The 27050-nt window shown below is 39.4% G+C and overlaps 2 protein-coding genes and 1 pseudogene across 15 annotated transcripts in view; 2 read left to right on the forward strand and 1 right to left on the reverse strand.

Moving 5' to 3' along the window:
- Positions 1–27050, reverse strand: part of SFPQ (splicing factor proline and glutamine rich) — a 296926-nt gene that overhangs the window by 96015 nt on the left and 173861 nt on the right. The window lies entirely within an intron of this gene.
- Positions 1–27050, forward strand: part of ZMYM4 (zinc finger MYM-type containing 4) — a 128378-nt gene that overhangs the window by 27096 nt on the left and 74232 nt on the right. For all 12 annotated transcript variants that reach the window (XM_071220875.1, XM_045190820.3, XM_071220874.1 and 9 more), the window contains one exon: positions 26797–26842. In XM_071220875.1, the coding sequence (XP_071076976.1) occupies positions 26797–26842 (46 nt within the window). The remainder of the gene's footprint in view (positions 1–26796; positions 26843–27050) is intronic.
- Positions 12544–14111, forward strand: LOC112299343 (interferon-inducible double-stranded RNA-dependent protein kinase activator A pseudogene; annotated as a pseudogene).

Here is a 27050-nt window from a genome sequence, read left to right on the forward strand (position 1 = left end):
AGTTGCGCCTTTGCTCACCATATCTAGAAAATGATTGAAAAGTACTGCTGTTCTAAATGACTGTCAGTCCCTCTGAGAGGGCTTGGAGGAAGATTTATTGTGTTACTTGTGGTAACGGTGCAGAGTCCTACAGGACGATCCATCATCTCCTCAGTCAAGAGGTTGTGGGTCTGCAAATTAACTAGGTCTGGAAACTGGGCAAATGTATGCGACTTCCACTGTGATGACTCAAGTTGGTTTTGGCCACCAGATTTAGTCATTTGTGTGTTATACAGATTAAGCTGCTCATCTCTTTCATTCGTAGGAACATCATGATCAATTAGCCACTGCCAAAGATCCCTGTGGGGCCAAAGCATTCTGATTACCCGTATATCCCTGCTGCCCTTACATTTGGGGTTAACTCCTGTCACTTGACCTCTGCTACTTTGGGATCCTATCATCCTCAGTGAAATCAGAGAGCCCATCTTAGTGGTGACATTCCCTGTCGTCATACCTGATGTACAAAGGAGAGCAGCCACACAGCTTTTCAAGTATGCAGAGCATCCCTGACTAATACAGTGTCTCCTGGGCTTTTCTCAGGGAATGTAGTTGGTGTACAGGTTGCAAAGGATAAATCCACTCCAATATTCCTGTCTCCCTAAGCCTTTGGATTTTCTCTTCCACATAGTGCCAGTGGAACTCTATTGTCTCAATTTTATCAAACCTTATTAAATGTTCATCGTGTATTTTTTTTTTAATCTTCACCCAAGGACATGCTTACTAATTTTAGAGAGGGGGGAAGGAAGGAGAGAGAAAGGGAGAAAAACATCAGTATGAGAGAGACACATGAATTGGTTGTCTTCCATACACCCAGACTGGGAACCAAACCCCACAACCCAGGCATGTGCCCCGACCAGGAATTAAACCTGTGACCTTTTGGTTTACGGGATGATGCTCCAACCAACTGAATCACACTGACCAGGGCTGTTCATGCAGCTTCGATTTGTGTTTCCCTAATGATTTTCAGCTGTTGTTGAGTGTAAGTTTCAATCAGCAAGCAAGCCATTAGAACTTTTTTCAAATGCACAAGCTAATGCATTAAATCCAAAATCTGTAGTAAGCTCACCTATATCAATGAATTCTAACCTCATTGTTCTAATACCTCTAGTATCTAATTGTACACATATCCCCCAGGGTTTTGCCTTTATGTGTTAGGAAAATCCTGGCATTTTTTTAGTTTGTAAGGTATTTTTCTCTTGGGTCATATTTGTACCTGTCCCTGTATAACATGCTGAAATTTGAACCTACTTATGGTTCTAGTAGCAACAAGGTTGGTTGTGGTTGGTCATTAAGAGAATGAACATCCTCCTGCAAATCATTTGCTGTACATAGGATATCACAGGATTTTCAAGCAAAGGAAGGCTACTCTCCTTAGATATAGAAGGGTAAGTTACTTCCACTGGGGGCTTGAACTTGTCCCTTTCATTCTGGTTCAACCACATATTCCCACTCCTAAGTTTCAGAGTTTTACCCCCCCCCCCGTTATTGCTCTTACTTTCATGTGAGAAACTTAGTGAGACTATGAATTAATCTAATGATGTAATACATCTATTTATTCAATTAAATTTTGTATTTCTTTAAATCAATAACAACCTGTGGTTAAGTTACAAGAATTAAGATATTTAAAAAATCCTCACCTGAGGTTATGTTTATTGATTTTAGAAAGATAGAGGGGAAGAGGGGAGAGAGAGAGAAAGAAAGAGAAACAGTGGTGTGAGAGAAACATTGGTTACCTCTTGTATGCAACCCAACCAGGTATCGAACACCAAACCTGGGTAATTGTCCTGACTGGGAATGGAACCTACGACCTTTTGGTATACGGGACAGTGCTCCACCCAAACAAGCCACCCGTCCAGGGCAAACACTTTTTTTTAATACTGTCATGAAAGTGCTCTGTTTCTCAGACTATGATTTGATTTGAGAGTTAATGGACCTGAACTTATTTTTTTCTGTAACTGCTCAAGACCCCTTAGAGAATCCATCTCACATAAGAGACCTTGTAGTCGTCATTACTGTTTTAACAGTCAAATGCTACAGCCATTTGGGTCCCCAAGGCACTTGCTTCAGTTGGCACTTCATCACAATCAGTTACAGGTGATAGCTGGATTACTCTGAAGCCACTGCATGCCAGGGATTATTAGCATCCTATCTTCTGCTTGAGCCCTATGTGTAAGCCCAAGGACACAACCAAGCCAATCTTCAAATCCCATCTTTGTGAGTATATCCATTGTGATCACTGCCAGTACCAGTCCTTTATTAATCAGAGGTCAGGAACCTCACAGTGATTTGACTAGGGAAAGTTAAAATGAAGAATTATTAACCAGTTACAGAGAATTAACCCTAAGAGGAAAAGAGAACTTTAGAGTATACAGAACAGCAGGTAGAATATTACCTACTATCTCTAGGGCTGAGGCAGAGTAGCAGGGATGGAACAATTATGAAAGATGCTCCATCTCTCAGCTTGAAGGCTGAGATTCAGATTTTGTTGGAGAGAGTGTGTTCCACTGGATAACGGACAAGTTTGAAGTACTGCAGATTTTTGTTGGCAAGCAGGAAACCTCCTTTCTGGGGTGCTGAGAAAAGTCGCTGGGAAGCCCCTTGCTGAACCAGGCTAAGAAGACAGCTCGGGGCACTGGCATAAATCTCTCGGAAGACTCACACCCTCTGGGGTGCTGGCAGAACTTTCTAGGAAACCCTATGGTTGTGTGTGTGTCATTGGAGACTTGTGGGAAATTGGTGCCTGGGGAGAGGGTCATTGGGTGTCTTGCATGCCGCTAGCCTCCACTGGAGCAAGCAGTTTAGAGCACAGTTTAATGAGAAGAAAACCCCCCTTCCTTCTGGGTTGCTCCTTCAGTGCCATCTGCCGATAAAGGTTGTTAACGTGCCAGCGGGCAAGGAGAAATATTTATAGGTGCCAGCTCCAGTATCAGAAAGCAAGGCAGAGAAGAGTAAACTTAGAGTTGAGAAGCAATACATTTATAATTGGTACTCAGATATTTACATTTCTGGTACTCTTCATTTCTTTGGGTAAACCCTGATTCTTGTTTAATGTCATTTTACTTCTTCCTGAAGGACTTTCCTAGTACTTCTTGTCCTGCTGGCGTGCTACTGCTGCTGCTGAATTCTTCCAGCTTTTGTATGTCTGAAAAAACTTAATTTTGCTGTTAAAAAAAGAATAATAGTAAAATACACATAAAATTTATCATCTTATCCTTTTTAAGTGTACAATTCAGTGGTGTTAAAAACATTTATAATGTGCAACCATCACCATCATTCATCTGCATACCTCTGTTTTTATCTTGTAAAACTGAAACGCTATACACATTAAACAGTAATTCCCCATTCCTCCCTATCCCCAGTCTTTGGCAACTACCATTTTACTTTCTGTATTTCTGTTAGTATAATGTCCTCAAGTTTTATCCATGTTGTACCATGTGTCAAAGGTAGTTTCCTGTTAAAAGCTGAATAATATGCCGTTGTACATATATACCATATTTTGTTTATTTACTCATTTGTCAGTGGACACTTGGGTTGCTTTCATGTTTTAGCCATTGTAAAAATGTTGCTATGAACATTGGTGTACAGGCATTTCTTCAAGACCCTGTTTTCAGTTATTTTGAATATGTACTCAGAAGTGGAATTACTGGATCAAATGGTAATTATATTTTTAATTTTTTTGAGGAACCACCATGTAGTTTCCACAGCAGCTGTATCTTTTTTACATTCCTACTACCAGTGCCTCAGGATTTTAAAATTTCTCTACAGCCTTTCTGTTTTTTTGATATTAGCCATCCTAATGAGTATGAGGTGGTATCCCACTGTCATTTTAATTTGTGTTTCCTGAATAGTGATACTGAGCATCTTTTCATATGCTTATTGGCCATTTGTATCTTTGGAGAAATGACTGTTCAAGTATTTTGCCCATTTTTTTAAAGTTCATTTTTTAATATTAAACCAATTCCTGTAGTAAGTCCCATATGATTATGGTGGGTAATACTTTTCAAATTCCTGGATTAAGGTTATAATGTTTTGATAAGAATTTTTATATCTATGCTGATGTATAATATCGATTAGAAACTTTGTTTTCTTTTACTGTCTCTGGTTTTGGTGTCAGGGTAATGCTGGCCTTATAAATTGAGTTTGTAAATATTTCTTCCTACTAATCTTTTTACAAGTTTGGGTAAGATTACTATTATGTCTTTCTTAAGTGTTTGGTATTTTTGCCAGTTAACCTATCTATGCCTGGTATTTTCTTTGTGAGAGGTCAGTTATTTGAGTTTTAAAATAGATACAGGAATTTAAATTTTTTGTTTTATTTTTGGTGGGTTATGTCTTCTGAGCATTCATTCATTTAACCTTAAGTAGTTGAACTTATTATCCAAGTTATTTATAATATTCTCTTATCCTTTTAATGTTTGTAGATGTGTCCTTATGTCCCTTCTTTGATTCCTGATATTGTCATTTGGTGACTTATTTTTTTCTTTGATTTGTCTAGCTAGAGGCCTTTTAATTATATTGATATTTTAAAAGAATCAACTTTTGCTTTTGTTGAAATTTTTGTTTTCCATTTATTGTTTTAATTGATTTTTAAAATATATTATTTTTTTCTGACTTCTTTTGGGATTGCTTTGCTCTCTTTTCCTAGCTTCTTGATTTGATAACTTCTCAAAAATTCTCAAAAGTTTTGTTCTCACTATCATTTAGTTCAAAATATGTTTTCTCTGTGATTTTTAAAACCTTTATTAAAAAATTGGTTTTAGAGAGGAAGGGAAAGAAAGAGAAACATCAACTTGTTCCACTTACTTATGTATTCATTGGTTGATTCTTTTGTGTTCCCTGGGATCAAACCTGCAACCCAGGCGTATTGGGATAATACTTTAATTAACTGAGTACCTGGCCTGGGATGTGTGATTTAAAAAAAAAAAAATTATATATGGTTTATTGAGAAGCACGTTTAGTGTACAGATATTGGTGTTTTTATTATGTTTGGTTTATTATTGCTGAGGTCAGTGAATATATCCTCTCTTCTTTTTTAAAATATTTTATTGATTATACTATTACAGTTGTCCCAGTTTTCCCTCTTTGTCCCCCTCCACCCATCCCACCCACTCCCTCAGACAGTTCCTACACTGCTGGCCATGTCCATGGGTCATGCATGTATGTTCTTTGGCTACTCTATTTCCTCCGTTGTACTTTACATCGCCACGACCATTCTGTAACTACCAATTTGCACTTCTGAATTCGTTCACTCCTTTTGCCCATCCCCCTCACTGCCTCCCATCTGGCAACCATTAAAATGCCCTCAGTCTCTACAATTCTGTTTCTGTTCTGTTTGTTTTTTAGATTCAATTTTTGATAGATATGTATTTGTTGCCATTTTATTGTTCATATTTTTGTTCCTCTTCCTAAAGACCCTTTAACATTTCATTTAACGCTGGTTTGGTGGTGATGTACTGCTTTAGCTTTTTCTTGTCTGGAAATCTCTTTACCTTTTCTTTAATTCTAAATGATAGCTATGCTGGGAAGAATAATCTTGGTTGTAGGTCCTTGCTTTTCATCACTTTGAATATTTCTTGTCAATCCCTCCTAGCATGCAAAGTTTCTTTTGAGAAATCAGCTGACAGTCTTACGGAGGCTCCCATGTAGATAACTCCTTTTTTCTTGCTGCTTTTAAGATTCTTGCTTTGTCTTTAACCTTTGGCATTTTAATTATGAGGTGTCTTGAGGTGGGCCTCTTTGGGTTCATCTTGTTTGCAACTCTATGTTTCCTGGACTTGTATGTCTATTTCCTTCATCAAGTTAAGGAAATTTTCTTTTAGTATTTTTTCAAATAGATTTCCAATTTCTTGCTGTCTTCTCTTTCTGGCACCCCCATGATGTGAATGTTGGTACACTTCAAGTTGTCCCACAGGCTCCTTACACTTTCCTCATTTTGGGGGGGGGGGGATTCTTTTTTCTTCTTGCTGTTTTGATTGGTTGATTTTACTTCCTTATATTCCAAATTGCTGATTTGATTCTTGGCTTCATCCACTCTACTGTTGATTCCCTGTAAATTGTTCTTTATTTTAATGACTGTATCCTTTGTTTCTGGCTGGATCTTTTTTATGTTGTTGAGGTCGTAAGTTCCTTAAGCATCCTTATGACCAGTGTTTTGAACTCTGCATCTAGTAGCTTGCTTGTCTCCATTTTAAATCTTTTCCTGGAGTTTTGTTCTGTCCTTTCATTTGGGCCATGTTTCTTTGTCTCCTCATTTTGGCAGCCTCCCTGTGTTTGTAACTATGTATTCGGTAGAGCTATTACATCTTCCTGGCTTGGTAGAGTGGCCTAATGTAGTAGTTTTCCTGTAGGGTCCAGTGGCACAGTCTCCCCAATTATATAAGCTGGGTACTTGAGTTGCGCCCACTGTGTGGGCTGTGTACATTCTGCTGCTGTAGTTGTGTCTTGATTGCTGCTGTTGTGTTCAAGGTCATCCACCGCCTATGTTCTGTCATAGGTCACACAGTTTAAGCTACAAAGCGACCTGCAGATGGCTGCTACTTGTGCTGGGCCTTGAGGTGCCCAGCCCAGGTGAGGCCAAGCTGTGAACCAATGCCAGCTGCTGCTACTGCTGGGCATGGGGTCAGTTAAAGACAGTTACAGGGCTTGCCGAAGCCAGATGCTGCTTGTTTGATAGAATTGAGGAAAACCTGAAGCATGGGCCAAGAGAAGTCATTTATATGGAAAAGCCACTGGAAACAGCTTGGGTGGGCCTGAAATTTGGGTGGGGCAGGGCCTCAGGAAATCACTAGGGTAGGACAAACAGTATGAGCCAGGTTGATGGCTCTGTGGAGGAGGAGGACTTAGAAAAGGAACAATGACCTGTGCCAGGACTTCTTCTTTTCTTTTTTTTTAAGATTTTATTTATTTCTTTTTAGACAGAGGGGAAGGGAGGAAGAGAGGGAGAGAAACATCAATGTGTGGTTGCCTTTCATGTGCCCCCACTGGGGACCTGGCTGGTGGTGACCCTTTGGTTTGCGGGCTGGTGCTCAACCCACTGAGCCACATCAGCCAGGAGGAGGACTTCTGTCTGGAAGGAAAGCTGCCCTGCCCCCCAGCTCTTGCCCTGATGCTGGAAAATTCAGTTGTTCCCCATGTATCTCTGGGGCCTTTAAGCTGCTACTCCCATGCTGGAGCTCAGAGGGAGGGAGTCTGAGTAAGTCAGTGTACAGACTCTTTAAGAGGAACTGCTGGGGAGTCCAGCAGTTTCTGTCTTCCACATAGCTCAGTCCCCACTGGTTTTTATAGCCAGAAGTTATGACAACTTTTCTTCTGGCACTAGAACCTTGGGCTTGGGTGGCCTGGTGTGGGGCTGGAGCCCCTTCCTCTTGAGATATTCCTCCTGGTTTTTCTCCACCGCTCGTGGGTGTGGGACTAGCCCGTTCTGTGTCTCTGCCCCTACTACCAGTCATATTGTAGTTTCTTCTTTAATTCCATAGTTGTAGGACTTTCATTTACCTCAATTTCTGATGGTTGTGAACGATGGTGGTTCTGTAGTTTAGTTGTAATTTTGATGTGGTTGTGAAAGGAGGTGAGCTATGTTTACCTCTGCTGCCATCTTGTCAAAGTTTCTCTACTTATTTCAATTATTTTATTTCTATTGATGCTTCTTTATGGTTTAGCATGGGGTATATCTTGGTGTTTGCTGTATGTACACTTAAAAAGAAATATGTACTGTTTTTCTCCCTCTCTTCCTCTTCCCTTCCCCTATCTAAAAATAAATTTTAAAAAACCTTAAAAAAAAACAACAACACCCTGGCTGGTGTGGCTTAGTGGATTGAATGTTGGCCTGTGAAACAAAGGATCACTGGTTTGATTCCCAGTTAAGGCACGTGCCTGGGTTACAGGCAAGTTCCTGGGCTGGGGGCATATGAGAGGCTACCTATCAATGTTTCTCTCACAGATTGATGTTTTTCTCTTTCTCCCTCCCTTACCATATCTCTGAAAATAAATAAATAAAAGAAGTGTGTACTATACATACTGTATGTATAGAACAAAAGAAGTATGTATAGTACATACTTCTTTTGGTTTGGGTTTTTTTTTAGAAATAATACTTAGGTAAAGTTTGTTGATAGTGTTGTTAAAATTTACTGTGTCTTAGTTTTTGTTTTGCCTTCTTGTTCTAAAACTATTGACAAAGCTATAAATTTGCAGTGACATTTGGAGACATAATGTTTATCACTTTAGTTGTTTTTTGCTTCATATATTTTGAAGTTGTGTTAATTAGTTGTCATATATTTAGAATCATCTAAATATCATGATCATTACTAAATGACTTTCTGTAATATTTCTTCTCCTTGAACCTTCTTTTTCTGACATTAATATAGTTACATCAGGTTTGTTCTGCTTAGTATGTGAATGGTATATGTTTCCCACTCCCATTATACTTTCAAGGAATCTCTGTGTATATTTAAAATGTGTTTCTTGTAATACTATATAGTTGGGTCTTGCCTCTTCTCCTAGTCTAATACTTTTTAATTGTTGTGTTTCTTCCGTTTAAATTTGATGTAATTACTTCTATAGTTGGGTTTATGTCTTCCATCTTGGTATTTAAAAAAAATTTATTGGATGTGAGGGCAATTTGGCTGTGACATTTATTATTTATTATTTATCTTTTTAATCTTTATTGTATTTTTCTAGTCTTTATTGTATTTTTTTCCTGTTACCATTTAGTCCCCTTATACTTCCCTTCCCCCAGCAATCACCACATTGTTGATTGTGATGAGTCCTTTTTTCTTTTTGCTCAATCACTCCACCCCCTAACCTCCCCTCCCCCACTAGCTGTCATCTTGCTTTCCATCTATGAGTCTGTCTTCAATTTCCTTATTAGTTCAGTTTGTTCATTAGATTCCACATACGGTATTTATCTTTCCCTGACTGGCTCATTTCACTTAGCATAATGTTCTTCAGGTCCATCCATACTGGTCTGTGAAATTTGTTACACCATTTTCTCAGGGTTGATTTGGCTGATCTGGCTGGTGAGGCAGGTGTCCCCTTCTTCCCACACACTTTATGTGTTTCCCTCCCAGAGCTGTACGCTTGGTCTTGAAGAGGAGGACTTTCCCCAGTAGAGGGAGAGGGCTGTTCTTTTGTCAAAGGTGTATGAGTAATTGCATTTCCCTGCTAGAACCTATAAACAAGCTCTCAAGTTCCATTTGTAGGAGAACATAGGGTAGTCAGTCTTCCAAGACTCCAGACACACTCAAAGGAGGCACTGCATGCCTCATTTTGCCTTTCTTTAAAACAAATTAAACATAAAATTTTTCAGTGACAGTTGACATTCCATATTATATTAGTTTCAGGTGGGTTATTTGTTTTGGGAGGGGTGGTTGGTGATCATCCTTACATAGGGGTTAATCTTTATATCAGTCCAATTTTAGTATATGTGCTGCCAAAGTGGCATTTTTGTGTTTTTATTTATCTCATTTATTCTTTGTTCCTCTCTTACTATAATTCGGTTGCATCTGATTTACTGTTGCATTTTGAGTGTTTACATTTCCTTCTTTGTGTGGTATATTTTTTAGAGGTTGCCCTAGAATTTACAACATGAATTTTTAAGTTATCACCTTTAATAATTGTATCATTTGTTATCCTTTACAACAATATATGAAGTCTGTCTGGAAAAAGGTCGAACCATTGTTAATATAGCAGGAACAATTTGTGCGACATGTATGTAACCTGACAGCCAAAGAGAGTAGACTTGAATGCGCATGCGTGAACAATGATGCCCTCACTGTACTAGTCCATGGTGGGTGGGGGAAGCTTGAACATGCCTCTACAGAAACTATTTGGATGGTTCAGAAGGCCACAGCTATGGACCATTGGTGATTGGCAGCTTCATCACAACAGTGCACCCGTTCATGCATCATGTCTTGTGGAGAGTTTTTTGGCGAAACATCAAATCACCCAGGTGACTCTGCCCTGCTATAGCCCAGATTTGGTGCCCTGCAACTTCTGGCTTTTCCCAAAACTAAAATCACTTTTAAAATGGAAGAGATTTCACACTGTTGTTGATGAGATTCAGGAAAATATGTCAGGGCACCTGACGGTGATTGGGAGAACTGTGTGAGGTCCCAAGGTGCCGACTTTAAGGGGACAGAGACTTCACTGTCCTATGTACAGTGTTTCTTGTATCTTGTATCTTCTTCAATAAATGCCTCTATTTTTCATGGCATGTGGCTGGATACTTTCTGGACAGACCTTGTATTTCTTTCATCTCCTTTCTTCCCCTCATGCTCTCTTAAGCCTTTGTCTTATATTTTACTTCTGTGTGTGCTTATTTATTTTTTAGTATCAGTGTGGTCGTACTGATTGTTAAATGAGTGTATTATTATTCACTGTTGCTGTTATTTATTTTGATCAATTATCCTGTGTTCAGCCCATGGGATCTTCTTCAACCTAGTTTTTTTTTCTTCCTTTTCTAATATATCAATCAGTTTGTTAGTCCTTTCTTGCTTTTTGACACAAGTTGTTCCAGGATGATCTTTTAAAATTTTTAATGCAATCATCTCACACCTCTACTTTTGAATTCTTCAGTGGCTTTCCATTAGCCATATGATAGTCAGAAATCATTCAAGGCTAGGAATACATAGCCCTGATTATACATCTAATTTCCTCTTTACCTCTTAAATAATTGAACAAGTCTTTTACTTGTTGTAACTTTTATAATTTATAGTTCATATTTGCTATAGATTTTAGGAAGAACTGAGAATATTTTTCTTGAGGAATATCATGGATTTATTACAAATGTTCCTGGTTTTCCAAACTAGTAACCAAATTTATACACCATTTTGGAATGGAAGACTTGGTGACAAAAGTGTAGTTTATTAGTTCCAAACATATTATAAAGAATCATGGGAACATATATTTTCCTTCTTTCTTGTAGTTTACATTTAAGGGTAAATACAGCATTCTGCACATTCAGATTAAAAGGGCAACATTATTCACATATTCAAAGATGACTTCTTTTCCCCATGCTTGTGTGATTCTGGATTGAGTGGCAACCTGTGAACCAAAGGGTTGCCAGTTCAATTCCCAGTCAGGGCACATGCCTGAGTTGTGGGCAGGGTCCCCAGTAGGGGGTGTGTGAGAGGCAGCCACTCATTGATGTTTCTCTCCCTTTCTTTCTCCCTTCCCCTCTGTCTAAAAGAAATAAAAATCTTTCAAAAAAAAAAAAGAAAGAAAAGAGAGAAAACCCCAAAAGATGACTTTCTCATTTTTATGTCTAGATAGCTTAATTCTTTTCTTAACTGTTGTGAAAATAAGTCATTTTAGGTTGATAGTTTCCCAGCTGAATCTGATTTTTGTTTGAAGCTATTTTCTCAGCAGTGACTGAGCATCTATACTCTCTACTTGGTAATAAGTCTTAACACTTATTTTTATTAGGTTTTTGTAGCTATCTCAGCAGGTTTTTTTCCATTAAAGTATATAATGTAAATTTAACACTTAAGTGATACATTCTTTGAGTCTTTAATAATACATTTCTAGTGGCTTTGTTCAGTATACTTCTGAACTTAATGAAGTTGCTTCATTTCATAGAAATAAATACTTGTAAAATCCAACCTAACTGCTCCTAACTGCAGTTCTAACTGCAAAGTTAGAACTTTGGTTTTTATTCCAGGTAGCATTTAAAAAATACTACTAATAAAGTACAGTGACAGCACATGAAATATGAATTACAAATGCTAAATTTACCTATAGGAAGTTGATAGATAGTCATTCTTGTTTTGATGGAAAAAATCAAGCTTATTAATTTTTAGTTTCATGTCAAGGTAATTTTAGTGGAAATAATTATTTTAAGTAACTTTTACATAAATTTTGAAATGAATAAAATTGTGAAAAGATGATGAATTTGATTCCATTTAAAGGATTGAGAGTTGTTAATATCTTAAAAAGTAATTTAGTTAGGAAATAAAGCTATGAAGAGGGAATGAGATCTCCTTTTATACTGTCCTTATCAAGTTTTCAGTCTTGATTAAACCATTTTGAATTCTTAGTTTATGCATAGTTTGAAGTGAACTGTGATCTTGAAGTTTGAGAATTTGGAGAGGTGTTTTAGAATTTTGTAAACCAACTTTATTAATTTTATATTTGAACCACCAAGGAGTTAGCTTTCTTGCTTCATGTCTGTTAGTGAATTTGGAGCAGAGTAGTATTGATGTTAATAGTCTTTCTTGAGACCTATTACATATTTGACAGGAAATATTTTCCAGATAATGTTTTTCTATTTACAGTCAGTTCTCACTTTGCAGGCTTCTAATATACTTGAATTTCAGTTGCCACAGTTTAAATAATACGCCAGTCCCCTAACAACAAAATTCAGATGCCATTTACCATATGTTAACTGTAGTTGTGTACTATGTAAACTTCAATACTAGCCCTTCAGTTTACAACTCACCATGTAATTAACAGATGTTTAACATGGTCAGTGACCACTGACCTTACTTCTCTCAAAGTCTGTTGGAGATTGGTCACTGTACATCTCTTACGCATTTCTTGCACAGGCAGCAAAGTGTGTAGTTTTGTTAACCTCCTGTCTCCCAATGGTAAATCCATGTGACATTTTACAAAATAGGATAATCAAAGGAGAGAGTTGACCAACAAAGATGAAAGTGTAGCAAAGAAATGAAAAGTGATAAAATTAGTGATAAAAAAGTGATAAAAGTGATAAAATGAAAAATGGAATGTCACAGATTTGAAAATGGCCACACGTAAATTAAAATAGAAGAGCTGGGCTTGCCTAAATGAAGGTGTGGTTTGAATTGCATTGAAGTGTCAGATGAATATAAAAAACAAAAAAAGTCAGCCCCTGCCTGTTCCCTTCACTAGAGGGACGCAGGGGAGCAGAGAACTTGGGGGCTGGAGAAAGGGAGGAGAGTTGGGGAAGAGTGGGTGGTGGCGGCGGCTCTGGAGTGCTTCTCTCAGGACAGCCACCCTAAGGAGCAAGGATGTCGATCAGCATAGCTCTTCCTCCCGCTGCCAAGCCCTTCCTTCTTGCCATGTCCCTGAGCCAGCATTGCAATGTGGCCCTGCCACTGGAGAGTGAGGACAGCAGGACCTTCAGTTTGGGGAAGATGATTACGGCTAAACCAGGGAAAACACCAATTCAGGTGTTACACGAATATGGCATGAAGATCAAGACCATCCCTGTTTATGGATGTGAAAGCTCCAATATGGAAATACACATGCCCACTTTTACCTTCAGAGTAACTGTTGGTGACATAACCTGCACAGGTGAAGGTACAAGTAAGAAGCTGGCTAAACATAGAGTTCCAGAGGCTTCCATAAACATTTTAAAAGCCAATGCAAGTATTTGCTTTGCAGTTCCTTACCCCTTAATATGCCTGACCCTTCCAAACAACCAGAGAACCAGCTTAATCCTGTTGGTTCATTATAGGAATTGGCTATTCATCATGGGTGGAGATTTCCTAATATATTTCCTTTCCCAGGAGGGAGGATCTGCCCATAAGAGAGAATATACCACAATTTGCAGGCTAGAGTCATTTATGGAAACTGGAAAGGGAGCATCATAAAAACAAGCCAAGAGAAATGCTGCTGAGAAATTTCTTGCCAAATTCAGTAATATTTCTCCAGAGAACCACATTTCTTTAACAAATACAGTAGGATATTCTTCATGATGTACTTGGCTTCCTTGAAAAATTCTTCTGGTGAAAAGATCAACCAACTGAAAAGAAGCCACCTTAGTATTCCAAATACAGATTACATCCAACTACTTAGTGAAATCTCCAAGGAACAAGGTTTTAATAGAACATATTTAGATATAGAATAACCGAGTGCCAATGGGCAGTATCCAGTGTCTCGCTGAACTGTCCACCAGTCTCATCACAGTCTGTCATGGCTCTGGGATCTCCTATGGCAGTGCACAGAGTGATGCTACTCACAGTGCTTTGTAGTATTTAAAGATAGCAGAAAGAAAGTAAACTTGGAGCAACTTAGAAAACCCTTTAGCAGCACATAAAAAGTTGTTCTTTTACTCCTTCCCAAGTGAAACATTTAGTGTTTGAGTTTATGTGTTTCTGAACCTGTTTCATGGATGCCATCAATACTACAGATTTAATTATCTCCTAGTTGTTACTACACTCTTTTTAAAGGCTTCAACTTTGTATTGGTATATTGTGTTTATAAACTTTGTACCATAGGCAGGGTGTAGCACCCATTTAACAATGTCATATACATAGAAGGAAGAAACTGCATGTGTATTGATGATGATGAAGATGGTGAAATAAAACTGCTAACAACAATCTTGGTACTTAATGTCTTCCTTGTGCAAGGCTTTGAAAAGGGAATTCTAAGGAAGCCCCTTAGAGTTAGAGTGTTGAGGAATACACTAACAGGCTCTTAATTGAATGTGATTGTTAAATGTCAGGGAATATGATTATCTGCTCTGTATCTGAATCCATGTAATAAAGAACTGTTATTAAAAAAAAAAACATCTTTTCAACATTATTTAGTGTAAATTGTAGTAGGAATAGGTCTCAGTTTGACTAGCATTCATGCCAAAGCATTGAATTTAATTGCTGCATTGGAAAAAAAAAAAAAAAAAACTAATTACAAGGAGACTGAAGAACTTTTTATTGCCAATAAAGGCTGGATTTTTTTTTTTCTTCTTCCAGAATCAGCATGAATTAAGCTGTTAGAGCAGGTAGGGATGCTATTGTGAACTTGCACCAGATTTCAAAATTAATTGAGCAAGTAATTATATGATAAGCAACTAATTAATGTAGGATAGGTCTGTTTTGCATGGTGATCCCATCCATAACTTACGTGATGAAAGAGGATCCTGGAGATATCCAAGATAACTGGGGACAAGGTGGATGTTACACTCACCTCCTTCCAGGACCAAACTGGAATTACAATTAAAATATAGAACAAACAATATGAATAATCAACTGAAGACTGGCTGAATAGAAGTCTTATAACCAAGGATTCACGGAAGAAGCCACATTGAGACTGGTAGGAAGGGTGGAGAAGCAAAAACTGCTGGCCCTGCTCCCACAGTAGGCTTCAGAGGGATATCTTAGCTGCAAAGGTTGTCCCTGAGGAGTGTCTCAACCCCATGCCGGGCTTCCCAGCCCTGAGCACCAGAGCTGGAAGAGGTGCCCACGTAACATCTGGCTGTGAAAATCAGTTGGGATTCTCTCTGACAGGGAGAGAAGGGAGTCAGCTAAAGACATAGGCACTCTCTTTAAGGGCTAACACACAAACTCTCGTTCACAGACATTCATCCTGTGCTCTGGTGGAGGGAGTATGGAGTGTATTTGAGTCATGTGAAGAGAGACTGGGGTTTGTGGCTCTGGGCAGAGCTGAAGGGATAGCGACTGGCACCCCTATGCTGAGTCACTCTCCTTCACCCCTGAACTGACATCATTTTCTTCAGTGGAGCACTATGCTTATGGCATCAGCCTGGGGGAATGCAATAGACCTATCCTGTGGAATCTCTGTTGCCTCACTTTGTTGAGCTTGGGCTTCTGGCACAATCTAGGACAGACTTGAGTTGTGTAGCTCTAGGATGGGGGCCAGTTTTTGGTCAGACGCTCAATCACTTCAGAGCCCTCCCTTTATAGGGCCAAATCTTTGTCTATTTGGGTCTGATAAACTCTGCTGCCCTCATCCTGACAGCTCCCTCAGACCTCACTCCACCTTAAAGGGCTGTGGGCACCTGGCAGTGGCAGCTAGACTCATTATACCCAGGGACATTTGCTGAGTGGCCTTAGACCAAGCACTGGCACTGAATTTGAACCTGTATTAATCTGGTGAATAGCACTTGCCCCTAGCTTGTGACTCAGAACGTACCTTATGCAACTTGATTACCACAAGAAGCTTTTTCAGTGACTGAGCCTATCAGGCAGCCAGCAGGTTGAGGCAGGTGCAGGTAGATCTAGGGGTGCTTTGGACTTTTATTGACCTTCCCCTGGGCCTGGTTCTGGTAAAAGCCTGCCTTGGTGCACAGCTTGGTCCTTCTCATGCACACTAAGACCCAAGCAGAGGCAGCCATAAACTTTGAATTGCTTTGTAGCTCAAAACAGGTTGCTCAGGGCCAGTCACAGTCAGCATCTAACATTGGACTGCACCAGAGTCACACCCAAGAGGGTCCAGATCCAACATACCCAGTGGCCAGCTTCAGATGACTCAGAACAGTATCACAAGTGGCATGTCCAAAGGGAGATTTTGACAGGCACCGGACCCTGCTGAGGCTAATTTCACTTAGTGAGGTCAGTGTCTGCACAGCAGCTTGTACACTCACAGTCAGTCATCAGCCTGAGGGTTGACCTCACACATGAATGGGCCAATAGCAGTGCAGACTCAGTTACAACAGAAGGGCCCACATAACCTACACAAGGGTCATTCCTGGAGCACCCAGCTCAGGTGATCAAGGAGACTGTGCACTGGGTCTCATAGGACACCTACTACATAAGACCATCCTGCTAAGACTGTGAGTCCTAGCAGATCAACCTAATATATAGAAACAAATACAAAGGCAACAGAAATGGGGAGACAAAGAAATAGGCCTCAAATGAAAGAGCTGGGGAATTCTCCAGAAAAAGAGCTAAATGAATGGAGGCCAGCAATTTATCAGATGTAGTTCAAAGTAATGGTTATAAGGATGCTCAAAAGAATGAAAAAGGACATAGAAACCATAAAGGGTGAGTCAGAAGTGAATAATACAATACCTGATATGAAGAACACAATAGAAGGAATCAACAGCAGGTTGAATGAAGCAGAGGATCAAGTTAATGGTTTCAAAGACGGTTGAGAACCAAGATGGCGGCATAGACACACCGTGCCTCCTCGCACAACCAGAACTGACAGAAAATTAAACGGCAAGGAAGTCTGACACCAAGTAGATAAAAAGTAAACATTCATCCAGACCGGTAGGAGGGGCAGAGATGGGCAGCCTGGCGGAGAGGACTCGCGTTGCCATGGCAGGACCGAGACTGGTAGAGTGTGGGACCAATGGGGCAGGCAGTCTGACCACTAGCAGATCCTGGGGCCCCACATTCGCACAGATAAACCGAGGGGGCCAGACTCAGAGTGGCGGAGAACGGGGCAGGCAGAGCGGTGGGTAGCACCCCGCCACCCCACATTCACGCACAGATAAACCAGGATGAACGGCGGGAACCAGGGCTCCAGCGTGGGGAAATAAAGCCTCAAACCTCTGAGTGAAAACGCCCATGGGGGTTGGGGCGGCAGCTGGAGAAACTCCCAGCCTCACAGGAGAGGTCATTTGAGAGACCCACAGGGGCCTAGGGTGTGCACAAGCCCACCCACTCGGGAACCAGCACCAGAGGGGCCCAATTTGATTGTGGGTAACGGAGGGAGTGACTGAAATCCCGCAGAGAGTGGAGCAGGCATTGTTACTCCCTCTCGGCCCCTCCCCCATGTACAGCGTCACAGCGCAGCGACCAGCGTTATCCTGCCCGGGGAACACCTAAAGCTCTGCCCCTTTAGGCAACAGAAGCACCAAGACAAAAAAAAAAAAAAAAAAAAAAAAAAAAAAAAAACCAAATGACAGAACACTTCAAAGCTCCAGAAATAATTCAACTAAACAGCAAATAGGTAGCCAACCTATCAGATGCACAGTTCAAAGAATTGAGCTCACAGAATTGGTTGAATTTGGTCAAAAACTAGATGAAAAAATGAAGGCTATGCTAAGAGAGACAAAGGAAAATGTACAGGGAACCAATAGTGAGGTGAAGGAAACTGGGACTCAAACTAACGGTGTGGACCAGAAGGAAGAAAGAAACATCCAACCAGAAAAGAATGAAGAAACAAGAGTTCAGAAAAATGAGGAGAGGCTTAGGAACCTCCAGGACATCTTTAAACATTACAACATCTGAATTATAGGGGTGCCAGAAGGAGAAGAGGAAGAACAAAAAATTGAAAACTGAGTTGAAAAAATAATGGAGAACTTCCCCAATCTGGCAAAGGAAATAGACTTCCAAGAAGTCCAGGAAACTCAGAGAGTCCCAAAGAGGCTGGACCCAAGGAGGAACACACCAAGGCACATTATAATTACATTAGCCAAGATGAAAAGAAGGAGAGAATCTTAGAAGCAGCAAGAGAAAAGGAGACAGTTACCTACAAAGGAGTTCCATACGACTGTCAGCTGATTTCTCCAAAGAGACCTTATAGGCAAGAAGGGGCTGGAAAGAAGTATTCCACGTCATGAAAGGCAAGGACCTTCATCCAAGATTACTGTATCCAGCAAAGCTATCATTTAGAATGGAAGGACAGATAAAGTGCTTCTCAGATAAGGTCAAGTTAAAGAAGTTCATCATCACCAAGCCCTGATTATATGAAATGTTAAAGGGATTTATCTAAGAAAAAGAAGATAAAAAATATGAACAGTAAAAATGACAGCAAACTCACAGTTATTAACGACCACACCTAAAACAAAAACAAAAGCAAACTAAGCAAACAACTAGAACAGGGACAGAACCATAGAGATGGAGATCACATGGAGGGTTGTCAGTAGGGGAGCGGGAGGGGGAGAGTGGGGGGAAAGGTACAGAGAATAAGTAGCATAAATGATAGGTGGAAAATAGACAGGGGGAGGGTAAGAATAGTGTAGGAAATGTAGAAGCCAAAGAACTTACAAGTATGACCCATGGACATGAACTATAGGGGAATGTGGGAGGGAGGGGGTGGACAGGATGGAGTGGAGTGGGGGGGGGAATGGGACAACTGTAATAGCATAATCAATAAATATATTTAAAAAAATATATATATTAAAAAAATGACTTGTGTTAAAATGTGAAGAAAGCTAAAATGGCTACCATCATTTAGCATCATTTCCCATAGTTTCAGTAGTATGTTAATAAATGTTATATTTCAAAGGGGTTCTGTGGCCAAATATGTTTGGGAAATGCTGGGTGAAACTAAGCAATATAGGTTTCTTTAGTCGTAGACTTCTTCATATTTAATAAATTAACAAGCATTGTTAGTCACTGAAAAAAGATTTGTATTTCCTATATTAGCTTGATGACAGATCCTTATAACATTTTGCAGGTTTTGCATAACAAATACTGAAAAATGCAAAGTATAGCATTCAGTTAATAAAAAAGTGGTTGAGAAATTACTCAGTACATCAGGTCCTTGAATGACTCCATTTCATTCAGGATCATTTCATTGTAACGATGAGATGCCTTCGAGAACCTAACTTGTTTATGTCAGTTAGCCTACGGTAAACTTGGTGTTACTATACATTGTTCACTTAAAACTGTAGAATCTATTGATGATGTTAGATGGGGGCTTACTGTATAATATGTTAGGGCCTGTGGTTATCCCAAGATGAAAAGGATTGATTTAGAAAATGATACTGACATATATGTGAGTTAACTTCTACAAGTGACTGTAAGTGAAATATAAATGAAGTGCTGCAGAGGAGTAATGAATTCTAGTAGGTTATCAGCAAAGGCCTTACTGAAGAGCTGCACTTTGAAGAAACAGTGGTAATTCATCAGGTAGACATCATTCCTAGTAGGAAGAAAACAATTTGAGAATGGTATGGTTAGAACTTCAGGCAGGAGTCAGAAATGACTTTACTCCATAGCCAGAGTGATTGTTTTCAAAACTCAAATCTTCCTGCCGTCTCCTAAGAATAAATTGAAGAAGGTACAAATATATGGAAGGATAGGAAGACTCAACATCATTAAAATGTCCACACTAATCAAAACAACTTACAGATGCAGTGCAGTCCCTATCAAAATACCGATGGCATTTCTTCACAGAACTACAACCCCTATGTTTTGATGACTAAATTTAAAGTCATGACTAGTGACTAATGGGCCTCTTTGCATCCATCTTGTTTTGAGACTCTTTGTGCTCCTGGACTTGTGTGTCTATTTCCTTCACCAAATTAGGGAAGTTTTCTTTCACTATTTTTTCAAATAGATTTCCAGTTTCTTGCTCTTTTCTTCTGGAACCCCTATGATGCAAATGTTGGACCTCTTGAAGTTGTCCCAGAGGCTGCTTACACTATGGTAGTTTTTTGGATTCTTTTTTCTTCTTCTTGTTCTGATTGGTTGTTTGTTGGTTCCTCATAGTCCATATCATTGATTTGATTCTTGGCTTCATCCACCCTACTGTTTCCCTGTAAATTGTTCTTTATTTTAATTAGTGTGTCCTTCATTTCTGACTGGATCTTTTTTATGCTGTTGAGTTCCTCATTAAGTTCCTTGAGCATCCTTACAACCAGTGTTTTGAACTCTGCATCTGATGGATTGCTTATCTCCATTTTGTTTAGCTCTTTTTCTGGAGTTTTGATCAGTTCTTTCATATGGGCCATGTATCTTTGTCTCCTCGTTTTGGCAACCTCCCTGTGTTTGTTTCTATGAATTAGGTAGGGCTGCTTTGATTCTGTGCCTTGGTAGTGTGGTGTAACATAGTAGGTGTCCTGTAGGGTCCAGTGGCACAGCCTCCCCTATCACCCAAGATGGATGGGTATTCGAGGATGCCCTTTGTGTGGACTGAGTACACTCTCCTCTTGTAGTTGAGCCTTGGTTGCTGTTGGCATATCAATAGGGGGATTTACACAGGCCAGTGAGCTGCAAGGGCTAACTGTGACCACTTACCACCAACCGCAGCCCTCTGTGGAGGATCAATTATGCAGGGATAGGGTGGTGGTGCTCCAACGTGGTTTGTAGCTATCAGCTGGGTTCACTGGCCCTGGGGTTTCCCAGGAGGTATAAGCTAAGGTCAGCCCCCATTTGTGTTTTGCTTAGGGCCACCCTGCATATCTGAGATGGCTGCTGCTTGTTATGGTCTTGGAGATTCCCAGGCAAAGCCAGACTATGAATGTAAGGTGCTAGTTAAGGCCCTGTGTCTCACTGAGGCCAGCTACTGCTTGTTTGATAGGATTTCAGGAAGTTGTATGAGCCAAGACCAGCCCTTCATATGGAAAAGCAGCTTGGGTGGGCTCATAAGTTGGGTGGGGTGGAGTCTCTGGGGATATCCAGTGAGATCAAACTGGATCCCCAGTTTGGGTTGGGTCAAAGTGTTAGCCAGTTTGATGTAGTCTCAGATATGCCGTCAGCTTGCCAGGTCTGTAGAAGGAAGGTTTAGAAAAGGGACAGTGGTCTCTGCCCACCTGTCAGCCTTGGAGAAAGCTGTCCCCCAACTCTTGACATGATGCCAGATACTTCATATACCACTAGTATTCCCTGTATACCACTAGTGCCTGTCAAGCTGCTACCCTCTTTCTGGAGTTCCGAGCGAGTGAGTCTGAGTAAGAGGAACTGCTTGAGGCTCCAGAATTTTCTTCTACCAAATCAATCCCCACTGGTTTTTGCAGCCAAAAGTTGTGGGGACTTATTTTCCTGGCACTGGAACTCTGGACTGTGGGGCCTTGGGTGGGACTGGGACTCTTTGCTCCCAAGATATCTTTCCCAAATTTTTCCACCACAGTCAGTGTGGGACCAGCATGTTTTGCATCTGTGCCCCTCCTACCAGTCCTTAATTCTATAGTTGTCAGACTTCCATTCAATTCGATTTCTGATGGTTCTGAGTGATAGTTGTTACATATTTTAGTTGTAATTTTGATGTGGTTGTGTGAGGGGGTGAGCCATGTCTGCGTGTGTTGCCATCTTGACTGGAATTTATTTATTTTTAGAGAGAGGGGAAGAGAGAGAGAAAGATCAATCAGTTGCCTCTCACACACCCGCAACCGGGGATCTGTCTCACAACCCAGGTTTTTGCCCTGACTGTGAATCTAACTGGTGACCTTTTGGTTCACAGCCCATTGCTCAACCCACTCAGCCACACCAGGCAGGGCTGTGCATAACCTTTGACTCCCCCAAAACATAACTAATAGTCTAGTATTGATTGGAAGCCTTAGTGATAACGTAAACAGTTAACACACATTTAATAAGTTACACAAATTATATATTGTGTTCTTAGACTAAATAAGCTAGAAAAAAAAGAAAATGTTACTAACAAAATCATAAGGAAAAGAAAATAACATTTTAATAACATTTAATGTTAATAACATAATAATAAATGTTATTAAATGTTAATAACATTTACAGTATTCATTGAAAACAATCCATGTTTAAGTGGACCCATGTAGTTCAAATCCTCATTGCTCAAGGATCATCTGTATTTTTCTGTGTTTTTAAACAGCTCTGTTGTAGAGATATAGTTCATATACTATGCAGTTTTCCTATTTAAAATACACAATTCAATAATTTTTAGTATTTTCACATTTGTACAACTTTTAGAACATTTTTATTACCCAAAAAAGAAATCCTGTACCCATTAGCAATCATTCTCCCCCACACCCAGCAATCAGCACCCACTAATCTGTTTAGTCTCTGTGGTTTTAAAGTGTGTATCCAGTGTCAACAGAAGAGATTCGGTGGATGATATTGTGTCTATTTTCTTTACAATTTGAAAAGAAGCATATAAATGAGTTGGCATCAAGAGACAGTGTTTTAGTCTTTTGTGTTTTGTTTTCTATTTGAGAGGGAGGGTGGATGAGGTAGGAAAACAGGAGATGCAAACTATTTAAACTATTTTAGTTTAAAATAGTCATTTTAAACTAAAGAAAGAAATTACATCCTGGAGTTTTTACCACTCGAAAGAGTGTCTACTGAAGTATATAGTAGTGCCTGATATTCTTCTTATCTAGCTTTCTTAATTTCTTCTGATTCATAACCAGGTATACCTATTTGTTGTACTCATTGTAATTGTAATGTATTTCATTTTTCTTTTTTTAAAGTGTACTTTATTACTTTAAAGTATACTTTGTGCTATTACAGTTGTCTCATTTTTTTTTCTCCCCTTTATTTCCCTCTGCCCTGCACCAACCCTCCCACCAGCACCCCTCCCTCTGGCCATTAGTTCATGTCCATGGGTTGTACATATAAGTTCCTTGGCTTCTCTATTTCCTATACTATTCTTAACCTCCCCCTATTTTGTACCTACCATTTGTGCTTCTTACTCCTTGTACCTTTTCCCCCATTTTCCCCCTCCCCCTCCCTTCTGATAACCCTCCATGTGATCTCCATTTCTGTGATTCTGTTCCTGTTCTAGTTGTTGGCTTAGTTTGTTTTGTTTTGTTTTGCTTAGGTTCAGTTGTTGATAGTTGTAAGTGTGTTGTCAGTTAACTGTTCATATTTTAGATCATCATCTTTTTCTTAGATAAGTCCCTTTATCATTTCATATACTAAGAGCTTGGTGATGATGAACTTCTTTAACTTGACCTTATCTGGGAAGCACATATCTGCCCTTCCATTCTAAACGACAGCTTCACTGGATAGAGTAATCTTGGGTGTAGGTCCTTGCCTTTCATGACTTAGAATACTTCTTTCCAGCCCCTTCTTGCCTGTAAGGTTTCTTTTGAGAAATCAACTGATATTCTTATGGGAACTCCTTTGTAGGTAACACTCTCGTTTTCTCTTTCTGCTTTTAAGATTCTCTCTCCTTTAATTTTGTGTAATATAATTATGATGTACCTTCGTGTGTGCTTCCTTGGGTCCAACTTCTTTGGTATTCTCTGAGTTTGGGGAAGTCTAGTTCCTTTGCCAGATTGTGGAAGTTCTTCATTATTTGTTCAATTAAGTTTTCAGTTTCTTGCTCTTCCTCTTCTCCTTCTGGCACCCCTATGATTCGGATGTTGGAATGTTTAAAGATGTCCTGGAGGTTCCTAAGCCTTTCCTTAATTCTTTGAATTCTTGTTTCTTCATTCTGTTCTGGTTAAATGTTTATTTCTTCCTTCTGGTCCATATTGTTGATTTGAGTCCTTATTTCCTTCCCTTCACTGTTGGATCCCTGAATATTTTTCTTTATTTCACTTTTCATAGCCGTCACTTTTTCCATACTCAACCATTTCTGTGAGCATACTGCTTACCAGTGTTTTGGCCTCTGCATGTGCTGTCTCTTCATTGCTTAGTTCTGTTTTTGGAGCTTTGATCTGTTCTTTCATTTGGACCATATTTCTGGGTCTCTGTTCACCTCTTAGGTTTTTAGGGACGGATTCTTAGGTATTCACCAGGGCTAGACAACCCACATCGCAGTGTGAGGGGGAGGGGTCAGAGAAGGAACAATGCCACTTGCTTAGCTGTCAGCCAGGTTTCAGTTACTTCCTTCACTACTCACAAGCAAATTGGGCTCTTCTGGTGCTGTATCACCAGTGTGTGGGCTTGTGTACATTCTAGAACCCTGTGGATCTCTCCAACGAACTTTCCTATGAGGCTGGGAGTTTCTCCTGCCTTGCAATTTGCCCACAGATTTTTACAGCCAGAGGTTTTGAGGATTTATCTCCCCTTGCAGGAACCCTTGGTTGCTCAGTCTGTCTCACTCCCCAGTTGTTCCTCCCAGTTTATGCACATGCAAATGTGGGACCTCCTGGTCCACTGGCCACAGCCCTGCTCACCTGGGTCCTCCAGCTGCTCCCTTGCCAGGATGGTCCTCTCCACCCTGGCTGTCCATCTCTGCCCCTCCTACCAGTCTGGATGAATGTCTTTAACTCCTTAGTTGTCGGACTCCCGTACAGTTCAATTTTCTGGCAGTTCTGGTTATTTTTTGTTTTAAATTCGTTGTCCTTCTTTTGGTTGTGCGAGCAGGTATAAATGGATCTACTTACTCCTCCATCTTGGCTGGAAGTCTCATGTTTATTTTCTTAAATATTTTTCATAATACAATTAGAGTGGTTTAAATTCCAAATCAGTTTTTTTCCTTTTACAGCATGTAAGTCAGTGATCTTTTATGTTCCAGCTTGCAGAAAAGTATGGTATCAGTCTAGTTCTTTTATCTTATAGGACATAGTGTTATCATCTTAGTGAGGAGTTAGGTTTTATAATCAACTCACAAGATGAAATGTTACATAGTTCAAATTACCTAAGGAAATCCCTTTAAGTGACTTATAGACAGAGCACCCTTAGTAATATCATCAATACCAAATTTTTCCCTATAACATTGAGTAAGACTGTAGTTTCCTTGGTTGAATACCATGTATAGTAAGTATCTAGGGACAGTATTGTAGAGTACATTATTTTTACCCACTTGGGTCCCTCCTAATGCAGGGAAGTGCTTTCATAATTTGCTTTGCAGAGTTAATCTCCCATTTTCCTTTGTGGAGCATAACTCATTAAGTGGTTTGGTACGTAGAAAAACCTTTACTATTTTTTTCCTTTTTCGGTGTTTATATAGTTGAATTCACTTAGGTTAAATGTTTTATTAATCATCCGCACTACAGTTTTCTTTGTTCCTCCTTTTGTTTTCTGGAATTCTGAAATTTCATCAGGATATATCCTTTTTCGTTTTCTCATTTCCTCTTTGATATTTGGTGGGCCCATTCTATCTCAAATACTCATATTTTTAGTTTAGGGAAATTTTCTTCTATTATTTCACCTCTCAATTGTTCTTTCCTTAGGGGATGCCTCTGAAATTGCTGTTAGACCTATTAGTTCAGTCTTCCATGTCATATAAAATATCTTTTCCAACTTTTTGTTTTTGTTGATTTTTTTTGAAACTGATCTAGAACTTTATAAGTAGCCTGTCTAATTAAATTTTTGTTATTTATTCCCAAATATTTTCTCATTTGTCCTTTTCATAGCCATCCATGTTAAGTTATTTGCATCTATAGCGCCTCAGGCATCTCAAGATACCACTTATAATACTTTTTAGAAGTTTCTTTTCTGTAAATTACTAATTTTTTTCTGGAGTGGTGGTTCTGTTTATTCATCTTGTACTTCCTCTTTCACAATAGTTAATTTCTTTCAGAAGCCTGGGATCCTTTGTTGTAACATTTATGAATATCAGGTACTAGTGGTTACCATAGCTAGGTGTTGTAAGTAGCTAGATTGTTCTTCCCTTAAATGTTTCTCCCTTGAATGGGGACATGCTCTGGGAACCTTAGGTATTCACCAGGGCTGGGCAACCCACATCACAGTTGTGGCACTGTACATGGGGGAGGGGTCAGAGAGGGAACAGTGCTGCTTGCTCAGCAAGATTTATCAAAAGCAGCCTTTCTTGTGTTCTTGCTTCATGGATGAGTAGTAGGCAGGGAAGCAGGAAGGTAGATACACAAACTTGCTGAAGTGAAGAGACCTTTAAAGACCAGGAATGGAACATGCTAGTGTCTTTAGCTCTTGGGTGGAGTTGCCTCTGCTTTACTTTTTTTTGTCCTCAGTGTCTGTTTTAAAGGTCTGAAATCATTTCATATTTGACTTTACTTCTGTCTTAGGCCCTAACCTATTCTAATTAGCAAGCATCCCTGTAACATGGCTCACTTTCATTTGAAGAGCGGCAGATTTCTAGCTTTAACCGAAGACCAAAAACTATTTATGCTGATTGTTCTGTTCAGTTTTAAATCAGAGTTTTACATAATTCTCAAGACATGTCAGTAAATTCTCAGTAATTGTTTATTGAGAACACTTATTAGCTATGTTTATTATTATTATAAATATACATGATCTTCTGCATTTTGTAATAGAAAATTGATTTTTTAGAAATGAGGCTTTTAAAAAATAGTTGCCATACATTTATTTCTTCATTTTTGGTTTGTGGGTTTGGCTTGAGAACTTCTTTTGTTCATTCTATATTTTATTTTACTCTATTTGGCATTGTTTTTTCTGTTGTATATTTGTATACCTTGGGTAGAAACTTAGAGCTCTTGGGGAAGTTGGGAGGGATACCAAAAATATTCTAGAAGAATATGATAATAATGCTATTTTTCTCTTTTCTCTTTTGCTTTTTCAGTTTGAGCAGAAAACTGGTGCAGTTTTTGATGAAATTGTAGAGAACTGTAAGTACCATTTTAGAAAAAACCAATCATGTATTAGATAGATAATATATAAGTCTAGATAGAGCATTTATAACTGGGCTGACTAATGTCATGATCCAATTTGATTTAGTTTAGATCTCATGACACCTAAGTATTTTCAGCAGGTTAATCTGAATTGTAAGTCTTGCTCTTTTTTTTAAGTAAATATTTTATTCTCACAGTTACTAAG

This window comes from Desmodus rotundus, chromosome 3 (assembly GCF_022682495.2).
Source record: "Desmodus rotundus isolate HL8 chromosome 3, HLdesRot8A.1, whole genome shotgun sequence".
In the NCBI taxonomy this organism is placed as follows: Eukaryota; Metazoa; Chordata; class Mammalia; order Chiroptera; family Phyllostomidae; genus Desmodus; species Desmodus rotundus.